The following is a 26,971-nucleotide window of genomic DNA, read 5'->3' as shown; positions in this document are numbered from 1 at the left end:
TGGAGCTGGAAGTCAATTACACTGTTGTGTCAAAAATCAGAAACAAAACATTCCCAAAGAGCTAACAGTGCTCTTCATAAACAACACATTTTAAGGACAAAGTACTGCTTTCTTTAGCAACTTACTCTCAGAGGGTTTGGGCTCGTACTTCCCAAAGGCCTTGTCTTTTCGAATGTCGGGGTGGAGGAAACAGGTTCGCGGGGATGTTCTTGGCACCCTCTCTGCCACGCCCGCTGAACCGGGACACTTGACTCACTGATGAAAAGAGAAAAGAAAAAAGATTTTTTTTTAAAAAAAACACCACCACACACAAGGGCCATCTAAAGAAACTTACTTCAACACATATATTCAAATGGTTTGGACACATGACATACCCTTTCTTCTCTGTGACATCCCATGAGCTGGTAGTTGAACTTCTGCAGCAGGAACCTGAGTGGAAACAACAACATTAACATTCAAGGATTCAAGGGGCTTTATTGTCATTTCACACATGTAAAAAAACATGAAGTGGAACAAGGTGCAAATGAGAAACAGTAGAAAGAGTCGTGCAAAGTTTCTGTGCAAGATGGCTGCATTGTGCAATGTTCTGTGAGTGCTTCTCAGGGAAGCGAGAGGGAGGGTGATGTGTGTGCGCGGGGGAGTGGGGATGGGGTAAACAAACTAATTAACTCAAACATACACATCTACAGAGCCTCAACATTTACTGCCTCGTTCATTTCATGTTACTATATACACACACACACTTTATTTCCAGGACTTCACGTTTCTAATCTCGGTAACAGTTACTTTTGAGCTGGGGCGCAGTGCCATCAAATGACATGAGGAAGGACAGCTTGAGGTCATTGTGGACCGACAAAGCCTCACCAGTCTGCAGTTGGCAGGCGTTGGGCGGACTGCCGATGCAGGCGATCTGGTGCCGCTGTTTCCGCTCGGGAGGCTCCTCGGACATCAGTTCGGACAGCGACGCCTGTGTGACGTTCAGCAGCTCGCTCAGCTGGGTCACCACATCCTGACAAATGCAGTAGAAAACATTTCTTAGAAATGAACAATTAAACTCTCCAAAACCTGGCATTGTTCAAAGTTTTCAGTTGAAGTCAGCTCACAAGAACAGAAAAAGAGTGCAAAAAGTGTGCAAAAACAGTTACAAAAATATACAGGTAAAATAAATTAACAATTTACAAAGTACAGTAAACACAGGACAACATACAGCTATATACAAGTCCACATAAGGGAGGAAAAGAGGACCAGACCACTGAATTATATAGTCTAACAGCAGTGGGAATGAAGGACCTGCGGTAGCTCCTTCCTACACTGAGGGTGTAGCAGTTTGCCGCTGAAGGAGCTGCTCAGAGCCTCCACTGTCCGATGAAGAGGGTCAGAGGTGTTGTCCATGATGGATGTCAGCTTGGCTAACATCCTGCTCTCACCCACCTCCTCCACACAGTCCAATGGGCAGCCCAGGACAGAGCTGACACTCCTGAACAGTTTATTGAGTCTCTTCCTGTCCCGGTCCCCAACAGACCACAGCGTAGTGAGTAGCAGAGGCTACCACAGAGTCATAAAAACTCCTAAGGAGGGGCCTGCACACTCCAAAGGCCCTCATTCTCCTCAGAAAGAGGAGGTGACTTTGGCCCATCATGTACAAGCTATCGGTGCTATGTGACCTGTCCAGTTTATGGTTGACCCACATACTTCCACTTCTACTACCATCTCAATGTCCGTGTACCCACGTTGTCTAAGATCATACATACAACAACTCACTATCACCAAAAAACAAAACAGTAATTTGGCACGCCCAACAATTTCACCTGTAAGGTTAAGGCTGTCCAAGATGCTACAATGCTACATCCCGCCCAACAATTTCGCCTGTAAGGTTAACGCTGTCCAAGATGCTACATCCTACCGAAACAGTTTGCACTTAAGGTTTAGCACTGACAACACAACTCACGGGCGCTTGCCTCTTATAAAGCAACGATTCACGAAGACATTATATTTCAGTACAACTTTTATCAGTATGCAATTTCAAGCTCAAAGCTCAAGCTAAACCTGGACATGCTAACCGTGTGCTCCAAGCTCGCCGTAGCAACGCTTAGCTTAGCATCGCCGACTCAAGTAACACACAAACACTCCAGCTTCTTGACTTCGGTCGAACATTTAATACTCACCGTTGATACTCTTCGTCGTGTTACAGGCGTCCAAAATCTTCCATACGGCAGATAAAACAACGCAACGCTCCACCACCTTGGCGTTCGGTCACTTCTTTGCACTCCACCGACCGACCGACCCCTGTTTTTGACGCTTAGCGTCGCCGACTCAAGTAACACACAAACACTCCAGCTTCTTGACTTCGGTCGAACATTTAATACTCACACATTTCACCCACAAAACAACGCAACGCTCCGCCACACACTTCACCCACAAAACAGCGCAACGCTCCACCGACACAGGTGCTTCTTGATTGAGTGTGCACCTGCACACCTTGCCGCCGACTCGCGCGAGACCTTCCTTCTCATATAAAGGAGGAGCGGCTCATCGTGACGATCTTCCTGTTAGCATCAAACTAAACTTGCCACAAACACGAATCGGTGCGATAGAACTAGTTCGTTGCATACCTTGAGCAGAAGACGTGTTTGATCCTGTATCTACTTTTTGAAAAGGCCAACGGTTTACAGTTCTATTCATGAGACCCCAGCTGTTAATAGTGGGGAGTAAATGATCCCCGTGCAGACACGTCGGGGAGGCGCAGAGGGAAGCCGAGAGGGGGGAGGGGTGCCCCCCCAAACGACCCCACACCACGTCAAACCGGGTGTAGGGATCCCCGGGCGTGATAACGTAATGAGTTTCGAACCCGGCACCCATACACTCATTCGATGGTTGCCGCGTTCTTAACCCTCTACGCCACCACGCCCAGGTTGCCGGGAGGCGGGTTTGGTGCTTTCTTGAAATTTGGTGTCTCTACAGAAACACAAATCAATAAATCCTAAATATTTTATTTTTCCCCTTTTTCCACCTCGAATTTGAATTTGAATTTCCCTCGGGATCAATAAAGTATCTATCTATCTATCTATCTATCTATCTATCTATCTATCCATCCATCCATCCATCTATCTATCTATCTATCACGGTTTCCTCACCTCCGCTGGACACGTCGAACGCATCGCGAGGTGAGTGCACCTGTAGCCCGGTCGGTAGGGCGTTCGCTCCGTGTGATGAGGCTGTCTGTCCTCTGCAGTGGTCAAAGGTTCGACTCCTGCGGCTGGTTCATTTACTGCGTGTTATGAAACAACAACGTTTTGTCATCTTAACTTTAGATAGTAACTTCTTTTACTCTCCATGTGCAGATGGTGGTGGTGGTGGTGCGATCAGTGAGTGTCCTCTTCTTTGTAGAACTAATAAAAATACAAATAAGACTTCGACAACAAGGAATCGAACCAGGCGCTGCTTCATCGACTATCACTAACTTACGCTCGCGTTCTAACCCGTTACGCCACGGCTACGGAGACGTAGTTGGTGCTCTCTTAAATTTGCACTTTTGGTGTTAGACCAGACTTCTCTCTGCTGACACACCTGTCTCTGTCTCTGGGGCACAGATGGACCCCCGTCCAGAATGTGCCGCGGCTCAAGAAATGAACATTGCTGTTCATTCCACTTTCAGTTTGGCATCACTGGAGTCCATTCATTTCAACACAAACATATGAGTCAGTATGCAGATTCCTCAGTAAAAGTCCTGCATTTAAGTATATTATTATATTATATAAGTATTATCAGCAATACTTATATAATACAATTATATATTTTTTATATAATCCTTGTATATTATACTCTCTTATATTGTACACAATCATATTCTCTAATTTCTAATACTCTATATTCTAATATTCTTGGTTTTCACTTCTGCTTAACCACACACTCAGCCACCTTTTCTCAGACTCCAGACACAATGACTTGCTTTGAAGACCACACTCTGAACATCCTACATGTTAGCCTGACAACACTACACACAGAACCTTGTTTGCACATCTCCATAATGAAAAAGAGACCACAGCAGCACGTTTTTCCTGTCAGCTCCGTGCCTGGTTAACATGGTGCTTCAAAGCTCATGATGTCCATGTGCCTCCACACACATGGAAGCGTTCATGTAAAACATACTGTAACATACACATACAATAATATGTATGGATGTATCTGTGTGAGTATGTGTGTATGCGAGTACCTAAACACGCAATAACATGACACGAAGAACATACTATAACATAGACACATTTAATAACACACTTACCGACATACAACACAACATACATACAATAACATTAATGTAAGTTCATAAACACACAGAATAACCTGACATACACAACATACTATCACAATAACATACTTAAGCACCATATGAACTTACCTCTGGACAGAAAATATAATTGCAAGTTGTTAATGTTTGATACATTCAGAAGTCTGTCAACAACAACCTCTTTGCACATCAGTTTTTCTTGGTTTTTTTTTCCGACCTAAATGGGGGCTGACAGATGGAAGACAAGAAACCAGCATGCTGGCTATTGTCCTGCACATGGAACAACTTTTATTTTTTAATTTATATTCGTTGAAACGTGTATCAATAAATAAATAAAAATAAAAGCAGAGACTTCCTGTACTTTGATTAAATCTTTCAGGTTCCTGGCACTTTGCAGAGAAAAAGCCTCTGTGTTCAACTGAACAAATAATAATAAAAAAAAAGCTCTGGTCTCCAATGGCAACTTCACTGGCATGATGTGTATGTTAAGACAATGAGAGGAGAGACAGGAAACAACTTACACACGACAGATAGCGCTTCAATAAACATGTTGTACTTCTAGTTTTCAGAGGGGAAGTCCTTGGGATAAACCAAACATGAAGTTAATGAATTGTGTATCCGGAGTTCCTTCCAACAAAACGCTTCCTGGGAGCTGGAACACACTGCAACAGAAAAAAATATGTTGTGACTTGTTTATATCATTATCTCTGAACATTAATCGAGACCAACTGGTTTTACACTGCGAAGACTGTGCTGAATATAACCTCAGTTTACTTACCTCTTATGTAATCTATGATGTTTATGCATGATTCCAGCTGTTTTGCAGAGACACTACAATTAATAAAAAACATCCATTTTTTTTATCTTTTATCTTCATTCTGCAATTTAGTAAGTTTTTAATGACGATTTCTTGATTTTCGATTTATTTTCATTGTTTTAAAATGATGTCTCTGATGTATGAAAATCACCAAACTGATGACGACCGAGAAACAAGGGTGACGCTGGAAAAACAGCTGACCTCCAGGAAAGACTGGTGTGGGTGTGTGGGGCCAGCAACCCCATACACAGCACTCGCAAGAGGACACCAAGCAAGCTACTAAAGTACCACACAAGCAACACCCCCAGAGTCTCCCGAGAGGTTATGGCCAGGACAGGAACCAGGACACGGAGAAGGCTCATCCAAACCACCACAACTGGAAAAGCACCAGAGGTAAAATGCCCCTGTTGCAGACACAGGTCTAGAACCCGGTGAGACGCAGGAAATCCCCAACCAGGATGCACCCCATAGCCCTGGGGATTTCTCAGCACCTTTGTCACCTACATCCCAAGGGAGCATTTCCACAGATGCCACAGCCTGAACCTGTGAAGGAGAGGATAAAGTGGCCAAAGATGTCTGACAGCCTGAACCTGTGAAGGAGAGGATAAAGTGGCCAAAGATGTCTGACACGAAGGAGTGGCTCAGCTTTGAGGAAGACCTGCACAGAGTCCTTGAAGTCACATCAGCGGGAGTCTTCGGGAGCGCCTCAGGAGGCTAAGAAAGGCAGAAAGGACAAGGAAACTGACCAAGGTTAGTGCAAATAAGCAAGTTTTAATGCTTTCTCAAGGTATTTGACCTTCCTCAAGTCTGCTTGTTGTTTATTTGAGTTAGCGGTTGGTATACTTTATGGAATCATTTGACTAACTCGGCTCTAAATATTAAATACCCACCAAACTGAACACTGAATCAAACTGTATTTCTGTATATATTATAGATCAGTTTGATCAAGTTAGCATGTTTCAGAGGGCATTTTTCAATCGTTTATCCGTTACCTCTGACTAACCACTTCAACTGGAGAGGTGCCAGTTCACCTCTGGGGCAGCGCCTCTGTCTCTCCACATTAACTGCATGTGTATGTGTTTATGTGTTTATGTAAAACTGCTAACAGGGAAAAAAAAAGAATTTTCCCAAAAGGTAATTGTGATATTTGTTTATTTTATCAATAAAACTGTGCAGAAGAATGGCCCAGTATTAGCAGAGGTACACAAGCATCGTTATGACGACGTTATGCTTTGAAACTCTCAGAATTCTGGAGCCCATAAAGAGCACTGACACAGAGAATTCATTTCACTCTTAGGAGTAACACTAGCTCAAACTCACACCAGTGACGGCACGTTGTCCTAAGAAAAGACATTTTTCAGAGAGACCGCTTTGTCTTTGTTCAAATTATTGCAAGTTTGCAACTGCTCCTTGCACTGTAACGATGAACGGAGAAGGAGATGGACTGTGGATGGGCTTTGAAGATAGGCCCTTCGACAGAGAAGCTCTGAACGTAATTTTTATGTTTTTCAACGAACGAGAAAACAGAGAAAGACATGCACGAGGAGACTGGGAAGTGCCTTGGAACTTCATACCGCCATCTGAAGATCCTGGACCGGTCTTCCAGCAGGACAACAACGTGGCTGCCGACGAGGCTCACCTTGCTCCACACGCTGCTCCACAAGAACAACCGCAGCCCAGTGGATCCAGGCGGCGACCTCGTGAAGAAGATGATGAGGAAGAGGAGAGAAGCAGTCGAAGATTCAGATGGTGGGATGAATTTGCAGACAGCGACTCAGACAACGACTGGGACAGTGAGGACAGTGATGAAGATGAGGGAGTGTCAGAGGAAGAAGACAAGGATGAGGAGAGAAGCAGTAAGGCCGGCGATGAGGCTAAGGATGAGGGAACGTCAGAGGAAAGAGAGCAGGACCCACTTCCTGAAAGAAAAAGAAAGAGAGAAAGTGATGAGGATGAGGAGAGGAGCAGTAAAAAACTCAAGTGGTGAGATGAGAAAGAGGGGCAAATCCAGACTGTAACACCACCACTCACTGCGACAGATACCTCCTCTACCTCGACCACATGACATCCCCTCACCCACCATCGCACCATCGGCCCACTTCTGGCACCACCACCAGCTGACTGTCCCGGAGGGGATCCCTCTTTGAGTAGGCTGTAAGTAGTTTTTCCTTGTTCTCATTGAGAGTCCATGGGGGGGGGGGGGGGGTAACTGTACTGCACTGTAACAGTAACTGTACTCCATTGACTAAAATATGCATGAAATTACAACAAGCAGCCGACTGCCAGGTCAGATTAGATAAATTTACCTTTTTTGGCACAGGGCACATATTTAACACTGTTGGGTGGGCTATTAGGTGTTCACGCCTTTGGGCAGGTTCAGCACCTGTATTTCTGTATTTCATAAAAGCCAAGACATTTTTCCTGTTCCTAGAGAAGATAATCCACGTTTGTAAGTTTTAAACTTTTTTTTTGTTTGTTTTAATCTGCCCAACTGGAGCCTCAATGCCTCACATTAGCAGTAATATTTGCTTTGGGGGATAGCAAGTGTAAAAACAAGGAAAACAACAAAAAAAGAATATCAAGCACTTTACTGAAGCGAATTCAAACTGCAAAATATGCTGCCAGCTCTGAGAACAGTTTGATAATCAGTAGAAGAACTTGAAAAGATCAACCATTTTAACTGTGTCATCTGTTTCATCTCCCATCTCGCCTCGCATCAACAGGACTGCAACGACTACTGAAATACTCAACATTCACACAAGCAATATGTCTCCTGCAAGAAATCATTCAATCCATTTTGAATGTCAAGTAAGTAAAAAAGGGATTCCTTCCTGTTGTAATTTTCATCATTTATCTTACACGCTCACCACGGCACATTTTCATAAATTGCAGTTTGTCAAGTACAGTATAACCAATTTCAGCCAGTTTCCCTGCATGTCCTCATCTCCATATTCCTGTCTCATTCGGTTTTAATTACAGCTGCTAGGATTTATACCGGACTCCTCAGATCAGCCGTAACCACCGTGTTTACGACCACATTTTAAAGATGCTGCACCTAAGACTCGGTCGAAATTACGCCGCACGTGTACGCAACGCTCCAGCACTTCCTTTCATACGCAGCCTTCCTTCCTTTCTCAGTTCTGTGAAAATAAAAGCACCAATATACTGTATGTACAAATATCCCTGGGTTACAGCCACTTGCTTCCTCAGAGAGAGAGAGAGAGAGAGAGAGAACATTCAGAAAAATTCCATCTGGAGTGTCTTTAGCTTGCAGGGATGAAACCTGAATATTTTATTTGACTCCAGTGAGCTAAAAAAAAAAGACATGCACAAAATATAAACAAATAAAATGAAAAAAAAAACTGCTCCAGCGTGTAAACAAGTGAACGTGTTTAAAGGTTCTCCACTTCACCTGATTGTATCCTTCACACGTCTTACATATGGGTTTCGTGGCACCAGTCCAACTATGCAATCATGCGTGTGGAACAAAGACTTTAAAAGAGCATTTCGACTCAACGTACCAACCTGGTCGACTTCAAGAGTCGTGTGATAGAAATTCCGGCTATATTCCAGTAAACAGAAGGTGTACGGGGTAGCTGTGTCGGATCAGTGTCTACTTACCTTCACAGCTTTGTTCACTTACAGGCTCCAGTTCTTCGTGTGTGAAGAATATTTTGACCTAAGACCTTCCTGTTTGAAGGGGAGGAAAAGACATAAGTCATGTATGTTTGCAGAACCCGTCCCCTGAACAGTAATTATGCAATCATAGCTTGAAAGTTGGAACTAGGCACTTGACAGGTTGTTTTCTTTTGTAGTTTGAGCACCAAGAGCTCACCACCATGGATCTCTATTAGCTACAACAGTAAGCTACTGTAACCCACTACTGGGTATGTTCACCTCGCAGATTCTAGGTCCGTCTAAGAGCAAAGTCAAAGTGCAATGACCAAACACACACTGATATGATACAGTTTAACTGTTGTATTGTAACTGAATGAACAACCAATACAAAATTACCTTAACACAAATACATAAATTGGGCCCTTTTGTCCTTTAATATGTTGTTCAGCTGGTTTTCTTTTAGTTTGCAAGGTTCAGTTCTTTCAGATTCTGGTGGTAAGTGTTTAGTCAGCGTCAAATAAGTCAAATCAGTGTCAAGTATACAGCAACCAGTTGGGTGACTGGTTCAATCCTACCACAGGCAGGTAGGACAACGGCACTTCAGTGGACAGGATTCAGTGACTCGGAGATCAAGCTGGGAGGCTCGCCATCTCTTGAGATCGCTGGATCTTCATGGGATTCTGAATTCAACTCAAAAACTTGACCTGTATTTACAATCAAAATTATACCTCTGTACACTTCTCTTGCAGGTCTATTTCACATTCAGCTTACTTTTCTATCAAGTGTTCTCACTCTATTGTTCATCAGTTGTACAACATTAGCTCTTTTCTGGCCAATATATTCAATACAAAAGTATTTGCAGAACCCTCAAACACTTTTTAAATCATGCTGAACAGTAATTGCTGCTATCCAGTAACCCATAACTACACAAAGCATAGCAATAGTATTTAGAATACCTCTGTTCACAACTGTTGGGCTTACAGTTGGTGAGTGTGATAGCTACATACTTGACAAAGATGTGAAAATCACAGTTACTGCACATTAAAAGCAGTATTGCAGCATCTGTTCATCTGAAAATCATTCTTATAAATCAACCGATATGTACACAGTGGTGGAAAGTAATAAAGATAAAAGCAAAAAAAAAAAACCAAAACAACCTATTATATATCATGAAAAGTCATTACTCTCATATGCTACCACTAAATCTTGGGATAATTTGGTTTAATACGATTTCAACTTAAATTTGCGCTGCGCTGCGCAAAGGAGATACAATTTTGATGTTCGCGAACACCTCCTTTTCTCCACCCCGCTCCCACAATCCACCGCGGTCCTCCACATTACGATCCTGAGCGTAAAGTGTCAAACCCAAGGTGAGTACTGAGTTTTACAAGAAACCTTATCACAAATGTAACTATGTCCTATTTGTTATTCGCGTGCGTAACAATGGACGCATTTTTTCATTCTTTCGTGAGTGAAAGTATGATCTGTTGTGGCATTAAACGACAGAAGGCACAGTTACAACGCTGTGTCGCGTCAGCTACAGTTAGCTTAGCATGTTAGGAAATAGCTATTGTAAACATTTGCTTAATTTGCTCGGAGTAAACTATAAACTTGTATAGCTCTGCCGCGAATCCATTAATGTGAGTCGACAATTAAATTGCTTATAATGTCACACTTGTATACTTAGGTAACTTAATGTCATTCACATGCCGCTCTTGCGCTAATTTAGCTTATGTTCCATTGGAAACTAGCTCGGCTAACGTTCATTTGGCCCAGGTGTAATTACATGGCGTCGGAATTACAGCTTATTACCTTAGCAACAAAGCCTTCTCTCCTTCAGATGGCACTTCACCGGCTGTTCCAGTTGTCCTCCGTGCTGCGCTCCGCGGTGAGCCTGACCCTCCGCAGGAACATCGGCATCTCCGCTGTCCTTTTCAACCGGGCCAAGGACCTCGACCCCGTCCAGAAACTGTTCCTGGATAAGATCCGCGACTACGCCAACAAGAGCAAGTGAGTAGACAACACACAACTCCTGTGCTGCACTCGCATGAAACGCCCCTACTTTATCCGGATATTGCTTTTAAAGACGAGGTGTTGATCGGTGTGATTATTTTGGCTGCCTTGGCTCTCCCAGGACTTCAGGTGGCATCGTGGACGCAGGGCCCTCGTACCAGAAGAATGTGTCTGAGGAGGTCGCCAAACTGCAGAGGCTATACGGAGGAGGAGACCTCACCAAGTTCCCCGACTTCAAATTTTCAGGTTAGTTTTGGGCTTATGATGGTTTTTTGTCCTGATTGTTTCATATTGTCCTATCAGATTAAAAATGTGTTGCTTTTAGCTGGCTTGGTGAAATCAAAGCGACGAATTAGACATGGTTTATTCTCCATTTTCGACATAGCATTGGAGTTTTGTTAATCTGGTCTTATGTTGTGATGTGTCACTCTTATCTAATAAGCCAAAGTTTTAAATTTGACCTTTGCTTACAGCTGCGGTATGTCTAACTTCAGGGAATGAGCCTCATCATCTGCTTTTGCTAACAGTTTTCTCTTTGTTTTGTTTATTTTTCCAGAGCCCAAGTTTGATGAGGGAGCCAAGTGAACGCTGTCCATGTTGTATATCTCCTACCTGTCACCAATGTGTTGTATTTAATAAAAAGATAATGGGTTGAACCATGATGAGCTCGTGTTCACTTCAGCTGCTGCTGCACATGCAGATACTTGAAATTCATTTGATAAATTACATTGCGTCAGATGTTGGCTGACCAAGGTGGACATTGGCTTTTGCTCTGAATTCATCTCGAGTGTGCTGCATTATGACGAGGTCTTTAGGTCTTTTGAATCTTTAAAACTTTGAGACCCGCAGGTTAAAGCATTTCATTTCCTCCGATCGCTCTTAAATATTGAACTGTGACTTGGGGATCGTTGCTTCAAGCTAATTCTGCCTGTCAGACTGTCTCAGATGCTGCATGCCTGTCAGCAGGAAATGCATTTGAAAGATTAATGTATATCCTTGCTCGCTGAGCCACTGTGCTTCAGTATTTCCCTCTGTGGGAATACAGAAGGGCTTTCAGCATGTACTCTGCTGATGTGCAGATGAAAATGATGCAGTAAGTTTCAGTATTAAGGCACTAAAAAAGGCAGTAAATCTAGCAGTGTAGAAATACAAGTAAAAGTCCTACGTTGCTAGCTGGCTAACATGCTAACTTAAGTAGATGTCTGCAGTGTCCTTGACATGACGTCAGCAGTGGTGTTTGTTCATACTGTGGATGATTTTTTTTTTTTTTTTTTTTTTTACATTATACACATACATATTTTTTTTCTTACACATTGCACCTTTAAGAAAAAAAAAAAACACAACAGCATCCTTCACCACACCCTTTATGATGCCATTCCTTTCAGCGGAGTGGATATAGATGTGTCTCATTTTAGACATTTTTGCAGATCACTCAACACCCAGGTGCATAGACAGAAAGTGCAGTTTTCCTCATGTCTGTCAAAACCTGGGATAATTTAAACTTGGAGGGGCAAAATAGCACTGTTTGTAATCACAATAATAATGATAAAGTTGGGTTTTGAATAGAAAAACCTTTTATTACTGCTACACCATTCAAATAAAACTCTGAACAATCCATTCACACGCTAAAAACAGACACTCGGTTTTGATAAACATCGTGGCACAAAAATATAAAGACAGAAAAGTAAGGCAAGTTCTTTACAAAAAACTGTGATCCATAGATAAATATGACAGACAAATTAAAAAGGCACAAGGTATATATAATATTTATATATAGAAAAAGACCATGCAGGCACATTAGGATGGAATGGGGTTGGTCTCAGTATAATTGGCTGGAGTGACTTCCTGTTCTCTTGGTCTGATTCCATATTGTTACTAAGATCATGAGGATCTTATGTGGCAGATGGATGCTGAGGTAAACGGCATTTACGTTCGTGTAGATTGAAAATAATACTTTCTATTTGGCTTTAAGGAGATCTCCCTTGTGATGATTGAATATCTTAAAGCAAATAAATCTTAAAGGAAATAGTCAGTCTTTGGTAAAGAAAAACAAAGGTAGTTTTAAAAAAAAGGAAGGACAGGCCTGCAGAGGGAAGAAACAAGGTGTGGGGAAAGCTCTGCTGCTCCCTGGATCGTTTGGAAAATATCAATTGGAATTTCGACATCTGACCACCAGGGGGGAGCAGAGTGCCACGAAAGTGTACTTATTCCCAGAAGAGCAGAAAACGTCAACGACAGAGACGACCCACACAGCAAAGCAAGAGAGTAAGAAGAAGCCTTGCAAATTTGCTTGCCATAACCCATCCGGAGAGGAGTGGTAGAGGAAGATTGAAATTAGCACAAAATTGGAAGATCAAATCTCATTCAGAGTCCAGAGAGGGAAATGAATCCAGAGAATCCAGTGTTGGCACCTTATCACAAGGATGATGTCTTCTCAAAAGGAGTCAGAGCATGAATGACTGGGTGTGTTTGAAATCCTGGGGCTGTAGGAAAAGGACACAGGAAAAGACGTAATTTAAGCACTGAATTGTTTGCGCTCGTATCAGAGTTATGGCTCTCGGTGGCGGTGTTATGATTTCAATCAAAACCAACAACAACGTTCATTAGGCTAAGTGTGAGCCTCTTGTGCCTAACTCAGCGCTTTGCCCATGTCTCCACTCAGAGCCCAACACGAGGGGGGTGCGGGGAGGGGGGGGGATGTGGTGAGGAAGAGGAGGAAGGAAGAAAACTTACTTCTTGGGGTGGAGGGATGTAGTTGACATTGGACCTGAAAGACAAAGACATGGTGAGCACATCGGACAGTCTGACGCAGTCACAGAGCAGAGAAGACACTCGAGGCGGACAGCTGTATCCTGAGTCATATCTTGCCCCGCATAAATAACACACATCATACATGGCAAACCCCCCCAATGGGTGAAAAGGAAAGTCTGAACTCTCAACGACTGAGCGGGATTCTACTAAGTTGCTGGTCTGACAATGGAAGCAAAAAGCAGCCAAAATTCTTCTATGTTACACGCAAGAGAAAACCCAATCGTAAAATCTAACCACTGCTGCACACTTAAAAGAATTTTTTGACAAATGTGCTTTGGCTACAGTCCCCTCAGGCAACCAGCACAAAGTTATGGCACCAGACTGAGAAATAGTTTGGCCCACAATCATCCCCAGTTGTCAGTTTTTCACTTCTGTTCACAAAACACGACATGTTAGGATCAGCCAATCAGACCTCTGTTACCTTTTGTCAGCCATATGATCAAAGCATGTAATCCTATTATTATCTGAGTGTGTTCAAAGAAATTCCAAAAAAAAAAAAAAAAAAATCAAATAAACATAAGGTTTGAACTGAGAAAGCTTTCAAACATTTACTTTGGGTTTTGTTCGCATCACTAGAAATGTGAAAGGAGGAAATTCAAATGTGCATCAGATAGTTTTCAAAAATACATTTTCAAGCAGATAGAAGATTGATTCCACTCGCTTATCTGTTAGCTTAGCATAAAGACGGAAAGCTTGGCTGTCTCCCGAGGGCTAAAAACATCCGCTGGGAGCCACATTTACAAAAAAATGACATAAAATTATTGCTTTAAGTATTCTATCATGGTTAAATATGACAATTTGCCAAAAATTATTATGGCTGTTAACGGCTTCCACATACATCTGTCGGCCTAAGGGTCACACTCACGTGTCCTCTGTTCTGTGCAGGGTTTGGCTGCTGATGTGGGCTGCACCAGGACACTGGGAGATCCAAAATGACCTGTAGGGGTCAGTGTGCTGGCTTTGAAAAAGATTCAGCAATGGGGAGGGCGGGGGGGGGGGGGTAATTTTGTACTCACACTGCACACCATGCTTTTATGGAGTCTGGAGAGGTTATTAGTGTGGAATATTAAATCATTCATAAAGGCGTGCTTGAAAATGGGCTTTTGTACTTTCAAAGGATGCGCATGATAATACAGGTTGGTCGCTGTAATCTGATTTCTGTAAAGTGGATTTCATTTGTACTTGTATTTTACAGACTTAATCTAAGCATTCATGTCTTCATGCTTTATTTGGCATTCAGGAAGGCATCAAATAGGTTACTGGTTACTCAGGTGGACTGAATAACGGCAGCTTGTTCCAGGCCTTCGCTGACGCTTGCATTTCAACAAAATATATAAAAGGACACAAGAAGGATCCAGTTTATGTAATTATAAGTAACTCAAACCTACTGGATCCTGGGTGAGCTGGGACCCTTCCTGCATACAGACTGACCAGTAGGCGTTGTCCAGCCTATTGCGCTTTCAATTGTTTCTAAAGACACTGATTGGTCTTTCCCCTGCAGGTAACCTTCTTAATATGAAACATACAGAGTACACAACAGTACTGCACAACACACCTGCCAAATGTCCATGTGTAGGTAGACAGTGGTCTAAACCTACGATCTAAACAGAACTCAAATGTTACAGAAGTTGGATTAAAGCGACAAAACTGTAGCACACGCCTTGAAATGACCAAAACCAGCCTAAAACCTTCACAAAACCAACATTACGGGTACAAAAGTATTTTCAAGCAAACCTTTAGAAGTTATTTAATATTTCATAAACGTGCAGCAATGCTGTACAGACATGCAGCCAATCACGATGCAGCGGGGCTGAACGGGAATGCTGGAGGGTGAGCCAATCACATGCAGCGATCCAACACCCCAGTACACAATGTCTACTTCCTGTGCGACTCTTTCCTGCTGCCTTTCTTTCAGGTTTCTACTGCAGCTGTGAAAGTGTACTTCAGTAAGAAGTAGTATACATATATATATAACGAGTAATGAGTACATGAGCAGCTGATCGTTTAGGGACACTTTGACACTTAAATCTCAGCCACAAAAAGCTCACATTGTCAACACGATCTAACGTTAATCCACCCAACCGGCTGACTATTTTTCTGTAAAAGGCAAAAACTAAATCCTTCCTCTGTATTCCTCCTCTGTTAACTTGTGCCTGCTATTGGTGCATCAGATATCATGTCACATTGTCTTTGAATCTTTGTGAAGAAGCCTGTTCTATAAATAGGAAGTTGACACTGACAGCTCCAGTTAGCTCAGTGGGATAAGCATCAGACTTTAACCTAGACAAAGAGCTTTCGCATCAGCTCCAAGGAGAACTCCGCAGTGACTCTCCATCAAACGCTGCACAGTAACAAGCCAGTAATCAAATAACATAAAGTCAAGTGAGTTAGGACAGTCACACGAGGACATGCATTTGTGTCTCTGTGGTGTCTGGCGTGGCCTGCCGAGCGTCAAAACGCAACCGCTCTGGTGTGTTTACAGGACGGGGCCTGTTATTGTGTGGAAATGCACTGCACTAACAGCCCTCTGTTAGGCCACAATCTCATTCTTCAGTCTCTTCAGTATATAAATAATCCCTTTCAAATTACCCAGCCAATCAGTTTAATTGCTTGCAATTGTGCCTATTGCCAATATTTTCCTCCTTGCTGATTAACAGCCTGTAATTATTCCAGAATGATGTTGCACTGATTATTTCTCCTCCTCTGTGTGAATTTTTGGATCATCCGTCACTGCTAGGTTTCGTCATGATTTCAGCAGATGTACTCCAGCCTGGATACGGTGGTCGGTTTAAAAAAAAAAAACAAAAAACAATAAAAAAAACGACCTTATCCCATGTTTTTTTTTTTTTTTTCTACATCTGTTGGTGCCAATCACTGGATGAGTAGAAACACAGGCGCTGCTGTGGCTCAACAACACACACACATACAGAGACACACACACACACACACAGCCACAGCTGTCACTCGTCACAGTCCTGACTCAGCACGCAGACACGCAGTCTAAGTGCAACAACCCCCACCCCACCCGATCTGAGCGTGTAGGGTTTTAGCCTGCGTTTGCTCACATCAATGGTAATGCAATAACAGAGCTCTTACCTTCCTCTGTGTCCTGCTGATGGATGAGCCAAGAGCGCCATGTAAAAGAAAAACAGAGCGAATGTCAACTTAGTTTAGGATGGGATCAAAACGGGATTAACTGACGCCCTGTTTGCGCAAGCTGACAAAGAATTAAACCAAACCGGACCAAAAGAGGCGAACTCACGGCTGAAGAATCCGTTGCGGTGCAAGAGGAATCCCCCGCATCCACAGACCAAGACGACCAGGCAGACCACCACAACCGCAGCCACCACGGCCGAGACGTTGATGTCCTCTGGACGTTACCAGGGAGACGGGGAATGAACACTGAGTTATGGTCTGTTTTCTAAGTGCAGCAGTAAATAGATGCAGAAAAGTTTGCCATTTCCAATTTCCTTTTATTGAAGCAGTAAGTCACAAAATAAGGGGAAGCATATGAACGCCCAGCAGAGGTAACGTAAGGTCTCCAACCATCAACATAAACAGGAAGGCTACATTTTAATGCAGCTCCATTTAATACCTTGTCCCGTGCTCCTATAATATGTCCTATAATTTATTAAGTGCATAAATGGCTGCTTGCATTAACCTAGAGTACATTATGTTATTTATTGGCGAGCTGAAGACCTTACAAACAAAATAGCATTATTTTAGGCTGTAAATTGTCCCAAAATGGACACAGTAGTCTTTCAAATCTTAAATTAGTCTGTAAAGGCGCTTCAGATTTTTAGAGACGGGTGAACTAAGTTTAGTGGGCTTTTCCCCTCCACTGCATCTCTGATTTTCTCCAGTGCTGAAAGGTGTGGGGGAAGAGGTACACACTCACCTATCGTCATGAGCTTGCCCTCGCACATCTTGGGCGGTCCAACGCCGTTCGAAGCCAGGCAGCTGTATCGGCCCGTGTCCTGTTTGGCCACAGCTTTAAACTCCTGCGGCAGAGACAGAAAGGGGAAAAAGAACCGTTTTATTTTGACGTCTTCAGCTGCTGGGCTTCAAACTGAAGCCTGTGCTCTGCAGAAGTGTCCTTGAGCGAGGCTACCTACTAGCAAACCAAAAAGGACATTAAAAAAAAACTTTACACAATCATTTCCTTGTTAATAAGACATGATACTGTAAGGAGACAGTGTAAACTATCTCCCAACACACACTCCATTCCTCACCAGTATTCCTGTGTGTGAGTTGATTAGATAGGAGGCGTTGGCGTGGCGTGCCGGGCTGATCGGCTGGCTGTCCTTGAACCAGGAGTATGTAGCAGGCGGGATGCTCTGCTGGTCCCTACAGCGCAGCTGCACCACTGAGCCCGTCACTGCCCCGCTGGGGATCTCACAGGACGGGGTGTGCGGGGGCACTGGAGGTCAGGACAATGTAAGAATTACACAAACATAAACAAAGCCTGAAAAAGACAATTTCCTTAACATTTAAACATTTTGTTTTTATTTTTTTTAATACAGATATTTATATATAAAATTTTTGTACCCAAGACTTTGAGTGTGATGTTGGTCTCGCCCAGGCTGACCGTGTCCAAAGGAGCACTGATCTCACAACGGTACTCCCCAGCGTCCTCCTGGGTCACCTTTCGCAGCGTCACTGTGGCCCCGTCAATGCTCGCCCGGCCCTCAAAGGCACCTGACAGGAAGAAAAGAAGGTCAGGAAGCTCAGGAAGAGGAGACGTCTTCCCAGACTGCGGACGAAAGCAACCAAGTGCATGTTTTAATCTATAATTTACTTTGCTGCCACAATCAAGATTCAGACTTTATGATATAATATTATTAAAATGTACCCTATACAGAAAAAAGTATCCAGACACACCTCTTTATGGGGCTGTCTTTCAGGGTTTGGGCTCAGCCCCTGACTTCCAGTGAAGGGAAATCTTTATGCTTCAGCATACCAACACATTTTGGACAATGCTATGCTTCCAACTTTGTGGCAGCAGTTTGCTGAAGGTCCTTTTCTATTCCAGCATGACTGTGCCCCAGTGCACAAAGCAAAGCTCCATAAAGACATGGCTGGATGAGTTTGGTGTGGAAGAACTTGACTGGCCCACACAGAGCCCTGACCTCAACCCCATCCAACACCTTTGGGATGAACTGGAACAGAGATTGTGAGCCAGGCCTTTTGGTCCACCATCAGTGTCTGACCTCACAAATGCTCTACTGCATGAATGGGCAAAAATCCACACAGAAACACTCAAACATGTTGTGGAAAGCCTTCACAGAAGAGTGGAAGCTGCTGCAAAGCTGTCTGTGTGTTTAGAATGCAAGGTCTTTAAAGTCTGTTAAAGTCTGTTGGTGTAACAGTCAGGTGTCCCACTACTTCTGTCTATATAGTGTGTGTGGTGTTTACAGAATCCAGCATGCACTTGTGCATTTCTTTTTTTTGGTTGGTTTTATTTTTCCTACTGGGGCCTAAAATCACTCAAAAAAGTGAATGAATTTTCCCAACCCATTAGTTAGTCATCAGTGTATCTGCAAAAGTTCTGCACATCCCCCCATAAGATGATAATCCGGACGGAGAACAGAATTTTCATACATTTATGAAATACTTTACGAGCAGCTCCTTTGTAAGAAATCGCCTGACATTGTGAAAGCAGTAAATCATTGCACGTTCAGCGATGCCAGTGAAGACGCGACCGGTCAGAGGCATTTTAAAACCTTGACACAGTTAAGAAAATTGTCAGGCTAACTGCGCCGTCTATAAAAGCGACTGAGCGGGTGAAAGCTACTGTATGATTTATTATTTATTTCATCCATTAAATCCACATCCGAAACCACAAAGGAGGCGGATGAAGGGTAAGAGACGGGTTAAGATTTTACGCCTTGACACCACTGACCGTGCTAAAACGTCTCTTACAGTTTATTCATCACTGTGGTCTTCGGTTGGTGTTTTCTTCCCTCATCCTGTGTGGCATCAGCCTTCCAGCTGTTGCCATAAACTGATTAAAAGCAGGTGGTTAAAACACACCAGGCTGATTTCTCACCTCTGAAGTGTCCATCATAGTACACGAAGGAAACATCTCTCCCCTTCTTTTTCCACTCGATGCGTGGATTTTGGTCTTTCTCTGTGTGGAACATGCAGGACAGCACCGCATCTGAAATACAGGGGAGGTGGCCAATGAGATATTTATGGAATAGCAAAGCTTTCAATCAGTGGCTTTAACTGTTTGGTCTATTTATAGCGTGATGGTTCATCCTGTCAGAAAGAATCTGATAGAAGGAGCAACTCTTGAGAGTAAAAAAAAAGACTGCAAAGACATGAGCTGCTTTGTCTGCCTCACCTGAAAACTCGCGCACCTCCACCTTGTGCCCGTTGGTCGACACGGTGACGGAAACGGAGAGGGAACCTGGTGTTGGTGGGAGAAAATAAAGGGAGGTGGGGGTGGGTGATAAAACGAAAAAAAAAAAAGAAAAATAAGAGGGGGTTAGAGCAGTTCAGAACGCAATATCGCTTGTCATCCATTAGGGGGCAAGGTGAATTGGGTAAAGTGCTCCACATTGCCCGCCAACTGCAAGAGGAGAATGCTTAATGGCTCTACTCTACTGTCTGAGGCAAACATAGCGGTCAGTGTCTTTCTCCAGGAGATTTGAGGTAAGGACAGGATTACTCCCTCCTTCTCTTTAATCCTGTGAGGTTAAGGAGCATCCTGCCGTATGTTTATTTAAGTGCAGGTTAGGACAAGGTCACCAAGCACCTCACCAGAGGCTTGTCCAGATTAACCTGATGGAGGGGATGGAATGGGGGGGTGGGGGTGGGGGGGCATTAAGAAGAGGCAGTCCGCACTCGCCTTCCCTTCTGCCCGTGTGTCAGTGATACCCCTCCCACTCACACACACCCAAACAGGAAGAGGAAACAGGAAGCTGCCTTTCCTGCAAGTTGATTGGTTTATGGGGCAGATTATTAGTCATCCTGTTGTTACATACAGGTTAAATGTTGGCGAAGCTCATCTGGGGGGGGGGGGGGGTTTGAAACATGGAAAGAACAGTAAAACACACACCACTGCCGCCTAACATCCCTCCCCCAAAAAGTTTGTAAATTAAGTGAAGGGAGAGAAAAAGGTTTTAGCACTGAAGGCCATGCATTTTTGAAATTACTAGTAAATGTTGAATGGGCCTCAGGGGTGCTTACTTAGAACATTAAAGGGCTACGAAAAACCTCGAACTAACTTCTAATTCGGCGCGATGAGTCACCTTCACATATTCTTGAGAGCAAAAAGAAAATTCAAAACACACCCTCTCCCACAAACACACACACACATTCTTCCTGCCATTGTTTCCACGAATGGCATGACACTGATTCACATCTGGCAACTTAAAAACCTGCGCACTAATGTTACAGTAAGTTGTCCACTTCCTGTTTGTCAGTGCCCTCCTGCGAGGGCCCACTGTTACTGGATTACTGCTGTGAGAAGTTTTCTCCTGTGAGGAGGGGTGACATGGAAGAAAGAAGGGCAAGCCGAGACAAAGGGCAGGAAGTGGGGAATCAGGCAGGAAGGTGGCCATGTTGGACAATCTGGAAAAAAAAAAAAAGAGCAAGCAATTTCTACGCATACCCAAAAGGTCTCGCTCACTCCAATTCCATGGCAACAGCTATTTTTAAATTAGCTTTTAAATAAACAGCATTGGTATACAATAATAATGTCATCTGCCAAAAGCAGCATGCATTTTCTGAAAGAAAAAAAAAAAAAAAAAGCTTTTTCCTGAAGTTCACTCAATTTACACCAGCTTCACTTGGTCTAAGCGAATTAAAACTGCACGCTCGTCCCTCCAGACGCCCCGTCTTCCCGCTCGCTTTTTCCCCGCGTGATGACATGCGGCAGCGGAACGGGATTATCATCGTAGCCTTGGTTGGCGTTCCTCGACACCCTCTGAGAAGCATTGTCTCGCTAAAGGGTGAACAAGACGCTGCGAGGGAGACACAATGAGATTAAAAAAAAGGGACAAGGTGGGGGGGGGTGACAAAGGAGAGATGAGCAGGCCCTAAGAATAGAATACAAATGAAATGGAGTGGAGGAGAGCGTGGCAGAGGGGAGGGGAACCAGAGACCCACAGAAGCATGAATAAAAGAAGCGAGTGGGATTGAAAGAGAGGGAGATCCTCTGAGACAGTAGGACTGTGAACGGGAGAAGCTCTTGTCACATAGTGTGAGACCAAGCCTGCCACCACCTTGAAGGGTGTCTCGTTGAGAGGAGAGAGATGTAGCAGGGCTGACAACATCCCCGCTCTTTACCGCTGCGCTGACACATTAAAAAATAAATAATAATAATAAAAAAAAAAGAGCAAAAAGGCTATGAATGTGAGGTCCCGCCGCCGCTACTACCAACGCTGTCAGCTTCAGTGGCCTCAATTAAACCGCAAAGGCGTCGAGGCAGGCAGACAACGAACACATGGCCTGTTCAGATCATTTCACAACCGCGTGGTGGGGAATGTTAACATGGTGTACCCTTCGAAGTAAAAGGCCTCTTGTCCAAGAAGCTCACAAGAAATGTTCCTGGCGTGCAAAAGTTGAGCCGCGGAGCACTTGGTGTCACTTTGCTCGCGTGTAGCTCTGAATTTTTGTGGCTGTTTTGCCTACGAAATATGCAAATGTTTACAATGAGACGTCCTGGTGTAAATGTGACCCCGCGAGGTGTATAGTCTGAGGCTGGAATAATGATACACTTGCACTTCTCTGTTGGTCCCTGGATCTGAGTCGATTGGCTGACCCACTATTCTCCACAGGGTTGGGATGGAAAATCTGTGCCAAACAGAAACAACAGCTACCTAAACGTCCACTAACGACATCCACGCCGCCCTAAAAGGCGTGTTTCATCCTGGAGGTAATCAACTTGTTTTGCGCAGCACCTTGGAATCAAGAACTGCTTCTCAAAGTGCCGTACAATAAAGCTGTTCCCTGAACCAAGAGCTTTGCATAAAAACGACAATGAAATTAAAAACTGGGAGAGGAAATCAGGCCAGAGCTGGGCCAGTGTTGGCACCTGGAAAGAGCCAAAGATTGGCACCACTTGTCTGGAGTGAGTCAAGCAAAGAGGCGTGCCAGACTCTGGCTGCTGATGAGCTGAACATCTTGGGCCACCTGAGCAGAGAGGAAAAACTGGTGGCCTAATCGAGTCATTAAGCGGAAATCTGACTACATTTTAATGAGCACGAATCTCAAACTGAAACGGGCGTTAGAAAACTGCTTTTATGGGCTTTTTGAAGAATAATGCTTTTAATGTGCTTCCAGTTCTCCAATATCAAAAGCGTCATCAACACACACACAAATTGAGTGTGGCATTAACATCAACAAAAACACTGCGACAGCTTAAACTCACAGAGGGACAGCCACCCCTCACGCCTGAGCAAAAAATAGAAAGATGGCACACTCGCTCCTTGGCACGCAGCTTTCCTCTCATTACGTGGTCCGCACTGAGTGTTACAGAGACCGGGGGGGTGGGGGTGGGGGGGTGTTGCCAGGGCTGTGCCGAGGTCAAAAGCGCGGCGCAGCAATAATTAAAGCACTTATTCAAATTAACAGGGAACAAATGAAAGAGGAAGGGAGATGGACCCATAGGACATATCCTGCCTGGCTGTGCGATATAGATAACGTCAATGTGGACGACACACACACACACACGGTTCAAAGCTGTGGGGGTACAGAAGAAAACCAGGGTGAGGCCTGTGTGTGTGTGTGTGTGTTCTCCATTTGAACAAAGCCTCTCTGTATGACTGCAACCCTGTGAGCAACAGCTGTGAGGCTGAGATGGGACATGTTGGGCCTCCTGCCACAGAAGTCCCACCCAAAACATTTCCTCCTGGATTGTTATTTTCTTTTAAACAACACGCTCGACGTGCACACAGCAGAGCCGAGGCAGATTTGATGCTGCTCTGTTAAAGCGAAACTGTTGACAGCTTTATCTGCCCACACGATGAGTGATTTCTGTCAGGTTTGTCCACAGCAGGACTGTGAACTCGTGACCTGCTGGCCTGACAGGTGGCAACACGTGGACAACACATAGTAAAATGTGCATCAGTCGCTCTCACTGTCTCATCACATCCATCTCAAGCTGCTACTCCTCCCCTGGAATCCGAACAGCACTCGCACAGCTTTCTCTTCTTGTGTGACACAAGCGAGATCATCAGGGAAACATTACACATTGTTTTTGCTATTTCTACTTGTGTTTGGGTCCTGACATTTCACACTCCTGGTAAGATCCCTGCAAACAAACAAACAAACAAAAAAAAAAAAAAAACACCTGGTCACGAAGAGAAACAGTTTGAAGTTTCTGGTGGTGATCCAAGCCAGTGACCTCATGCACGCTTCCGCCACCTCCTCTGCCAAAACGGGCGCCCACCTGCCACCGGCGTGCCGCCCACGCCCTCGGGTGGCGCAGCGCCAAGCACAACTTTAGGGCCAACTTGTAGGACCAAGGACTGGCTGCACTGTCAAGCACAAGCCTAAGACTAAACTGTTGAGCTGCAGAAGGCGGATACGTCAGCTTTAGTTTTCATATTTAACTTTAAATGTTGTAATTCTGCCACGATGCAAAAATAAATAAATAAATAAATAAAAATTCCAGTGCAAACTCATGCTTTCAGGTGATTTAACAGAAGCAAACGCGAGGCAAAAACGCAGTTGAACTCTTTCTGTAAATGTAACTTAATAAAAACAAAAAACACGAAATTAGAAAGAGGACCTTGAAGTGTACAATACATTAAATGAGCTTTTGTTGAGCCAAGACTTATCCAGAGTTACTGTAAGAACAAAATCATTCTAAATAAAAACAAACAAACCCTAAAGCTCCTGGACCATCCGTGTCTTAGGCTTTATTCTCAAGAGAAGTAAAGAAACTCAAACTAAACCCTTCACAATGTAAATTCCACTCGCCACTTACATTGCATCAGTAAAATAAGAAAAGGAAGAATCAGGGACGTCCCCTCCATTATCGTCCACAACTCTGGCTGAGTCTTGTCTTCCCTGGACGCAGCGAGGAAGAAGATCCCGAGCCGCAGCTTTCTTCTCGCACTTGTTCACAACTCTCCAATAATTCATCCAGCTTCCAAGAGATAAGCTGTTCTCCAGGGGGGAAACGAGCGGACGAGCCCGGCGCGGAACGGAACGGAGCGGTTGCGCGGAGCTGATGATGACGGCTGAGCGGGACGCGCCTCCGGGACTGAGCGGTCTTCAGACCCTCCTTGGCTTGAGAGGTCCGGTTGGGAACGGCGTGCCTCGGCTACAAGCGCAGACGGCGGATGAACGTCCTGTCTCCTGTCTGTGGTGCGGTTTCGGCGCTGGCTGAGGTGGAGGTGGAGATGGGAGCTGGAGGGAGGGCGGAGTGTGCTTTCAGACGAGCAGAGCGGCAGGAGCGCCGAGAGCGCAGCGCCGTGTCCGAGACGCGCACTGCACTACCAAATGGCAACATAACTGGAGGCAACTGGGCATGGCAACAAGGTGTGGCACCCGTCATACCTTAGCCCCGGGGGGCGGGGTGGGGAGGGGAGACCCGGTTTGACCCCACAGACCGAGCTCACAAATGTATCTGATTTCCGGATCGTCTCAAATCAACACACAACATAAACGTTATTATAGTACCACTTGTTAATAAGGAACCCGTCACTGCCTACAAGGTTGTGGTTTTATTATTTTATTATTTATTGCCAAGTTGTGAACCCTTCGGTTTATGTGAAATATCAGAAAGTCTGGTCCATGACTCACTTATTAAAGATTTATTAACGGGTTTAAACAACAGCCAAAGCATTTCTTCACAACCTGGCAACCCAAAACTCGTTCTTCATTAAAAGCTGGGTATACTACCATCTCAATCATGACTGATTCACAGCTATTGGTTACAACTTTATCATACTGCAATTACAGTACCGATTGTGTGCAGAAGTAATTCAGATGTTTAAAAACTGGTGTCATCAATATTTTGGAGTGTATGAGGGTTTTTACATTATAAACACCACAAATACTTTTAAAAAGCTCTTACACAAGCCTCTAAATGTGCGAAGTGAAATGAAACTGGTATGTTTCTTTCGCAACCCTTTTCTCTATTGGGTAATGTTTGACTAATATTTCAACTCTTGTGATTTTTTCCACTTCCCCTCATTGGTTTATTATACCAAGATCAGTGTGGGTATATTTGTTTCTAACCCTTCTCAGTAAGAAGCTCCACACTGATTCACTAACTGCTGGAGAGAAAAGAGAAGGAAGCCATTGCTGTTTCATTAACCTGAGTCCTGCTGATCAATGATTTCTCCAATGAATTACTATTGACTACGCAGGTGTTAAGTGAACGCTGTTTTGGCTGTCATTAAGCCCGACAAACGCCTTCACTGCTTTCAGTCAGTCCCGCCACAGTGAAATCAAACGAGGGTGAACAGTGAGGCATTATAAATTCATTTCTAGGAATGCATTATTCCACAGTGTTTTAGTAGCTATTCAAATTTAATCATGTTTGAGCAGCGGCGTCCCAGGCACAGCAGAAGTCGTGGCGAGAAATTCAGGGCGCGATTCAAACATCTCAATTGGCGGCTGGTGGTGTGACTGTCTCTTAGTCCGAGGCATATGTCCTTGGGTGTGTCTCACACATTGTCAGTGTGTGTCGGTGGGGGTGGGGGTGGCAGTAGTAGGATGCTTGAGTGGGAGCAACAGCTGCACAGCGGCTAACTTTTCTGGCCCGAGGGGTCTTGCTTAAGTCTTCCACCGTCTTCTGATGAGGGATCTGGACTGTGATTGAGTGGGGGTGGGTGGGTTTGTTCTCCATCATATGAGAAGAGGGATATAACAACAACATTATATACAACAATAATCTGAACTTTTTTCTATTTTTGCTTGCCATCTTTCACTTTTTTTTTGATGTTCTTGTCCAAAGACACACACACACGCACACACACGGGGGCAGGGGATCAAATGACAAACAGTGTTTTCCTGGGGGAGGGGTGTGGGTCTGTGGGTGCTGCTCAATTTTCTTTATGTCACTGATAATCATTTAAGCTTACCAGCTGCCTGGAACCACCTGTACTATGACTATTACACAAATGGTGAGCTAACAGTAGGGGTGGAGCATCTGATAGCTTTAGATCAGACTAGATCTAAAACCCGACTTTAACATTGTAACTAATGCTTTATAAAGGGGTTAAGGGCACAGCTTTAGGATAGAAGCCATGAAGAGCCATGAGCCATGACAGAAAGCAGAAAATCCGGAAGAAGCCAGAGAAAGTTTGACAAACTCGCGTAAAAATATTACTAACAGTTAATCGATTATCAAAATAGACAAAATAATCAATGGTTTCAGCTCTACTGAATACTAGAACTTTTTCAATCATTTCTGCAGTCCAAAAAAAATACATGACCCTTTATTAATGACTCACAATTCTTAC

The 26,971-nt window shown here is 44.0% G+C and overlaps 3 protein-coding genes and 1 long non-coding RNA gene across 9 annotated transcripts; 2 read left to right on the top strand and 2 right to left on the bottom strand.

The window, feature by feature from the left end:
- Positions 1-3,892: 3,892 nt before the first annotated feature.
- Positions 3,893-10,664, bottom strand: LOC124055431. 3 transcript variants are annotated; one of them, XR_006842637.1, is made up of 6 exons: positions 10,533-10,664; positions 9,296-9,424; positions 6,677-8,792; positions 5,693-5,816; positions 5,064-5,645; positions 3,893-4,947 (listed from the first exon to the last, which is right to left on the bottom strand). It is a non-coding gene; the product is annotated as an uncharacterized LOC124055431 (long non-coding RNA). The 3 variants fall into 3 exon arrangements; XR_006842636.1 differs by having other exon boundaries at positions 6,677-9,424; XR_006842638.1 differs by having other exon boundaries at positions 5,254-5,645; positions 6,677-9,424.
- LOC124055429 (nucleoplasmin-like protein ANO39) lies at positions 6,356-8,267 on the top strand. The gene is made up of 2 exons (XM_046382281.1): positions 6,356-7,256; positions 7,826-8,267. The coding sequence occupies exon 1, from the start codon at positions 6,526-6,528 to the stop codon at positions 7,087-7,089; it is 564 nt and encodes a 187-aa protein (XP_046238237.1). The 5' UTR covers positions 6,356-6,525; the 3' UTR covers positions 7,090-7,256; positions 7,826-8,267.
- On the top strand, positions 9,962-11,395 carry atp5pf (ATP synthase peripheral stalk subunit F6). The gene is made up of 4 exons (XM_046382282.1): positions 9,962-10,090; positions 10,561-10,730; positions 10,855-10,979; positions 11,290-11,395. Exons 2-4 carry the CDS (start codon positions 10,561-10,563, stop codon positions 11,316-11,318), a joined length of 324 nt encoding a protein of 107 aa, XP_046238238.1. The 5' UTR covers positions 9,962-10,090; the 3' UTR covers positions 11,319-11,395.
- A 710-nt stretch (positions 11,396-12,105) lies between these two features.
- On the bottom strand, positions 12,106-25,047 carry jam2a (junctional adhesion molecule 2a). 4 transcript variants are annotated; one of them, XM_046382274.1, is made up of 11 exons: positions 24,484-25,047; positions 19,891-19,956; positions 19,594-19,704; positions 18,093-18,242; positions 17,777-17,964; positions 17,443-17,545; positions 16,807-16,914; positions 16,641-16,656; positions 14,410-14,481; positions 13,467-13,500; positions 12,106-13,216 (listed from the first exon to the last, which is right to left on the bottom strand). In XM_046382274.1, exons 1-11 carry the CDS (start codon positions 24,530-24,532, stop codon positions 13,178-13,180), a joined length of 936 nt encoding a protein of 311 aa, XP_046238230.1. In that variant the 5' UTR covers positions 24,533-25,047; the 3' UTR covers positions 12,106-13,177. The 4 variants fall into 4 exon arrangements, with proteins under 4 accessions (XP_046238230.1, XP_046238231.1, XP_046238234.1 ...); XM_046382275.1 differs by having other exon boundaries at positions 16,641-16,653; positions 24,484-25,046; XM_046382278.1 differs by lacking the exon at positions 14,410-14,481 and having other exon boundaries at positions 12,107-13,216; positions 24,484-25,042.
- Positions 25,048-26,971: the final 1,924 nt, after the last annotated feature.

This window comes from Scatophagus argus, chromosome 24, assembly GCF_020382885.2.
Source record: "Scatophagus argus isolate fScaArg1 chromosome 24, fScaArg1.pri, whole genome shotgun sequence".
In the NCBI taxonomy this organism is placed as follows: Eukaryota; Metazoa; Chordata; class Actinopteri; family Scatophagidae; genus Scatophagus; species Scatophagus argus.
This window is presented reverse-complemented; position numbering and strand designations above follow the sequence as displayed.

What these genes read in the sequence shown, in the direction of transcription:
- LOC124055429 (XM_046382281.1), top strand. Translation starts at nt 6,526, where the DNA reads ATGAACGGAGAAGGAGATGGACTGTGGATGGGCTTTGAAGATAGGCCC.
- atp5pf (XM_046382282.1), top strand. Translation starts at nt 10,561, where the DNA reads ATGGCACTTCACCGGCTGTTCCAGTTGTCCTCCGTGCTGCGCTCCGCG. An exon ending in GACTACGCCAACAAGAGCAA is followed by an intron (nt 10,731 to 10,854) that starts GTGAGTAGACAA and finishes TGGCTCTCCCAG; the next exon opens with GACTTCAGGTGGCATCGTGG. An exon ending in CCCCGACTTCAAATTTTCAG is followed by an intron (nt 10,980 to 11,289) that starts GTTAGTTTTGGG and finishes TTATTTTTCCAG; the next exon opens with AGCCCAAGTTTGATGAGGGA.
- jam2a (XM_046382274.1), bottom strand. Translation starts at nt 24,532, where the DNA reads ATGGAGGGGACGTCCCTGATTCTTCCTTTTCTTATTTTACTGATGCAA. An exon ending in GGGCAAGCTCATGACGATAG is followed by an intron (nt 16,915 to 17,442) that starts GTGAGTGTGTAC and finishes GGTAACGTCCAG; the next exon opens with AGGACATCAACGTCTCGGCC. An exon ending in CTGCACAGAACAGAGGACAC is followed by an intron (nt 13,501 to 14,409) that starts GTGAGTGTGACC and finishes TTTGTCTTTCAG; the next exon opens with GTCCAATGTCAACTACATCC.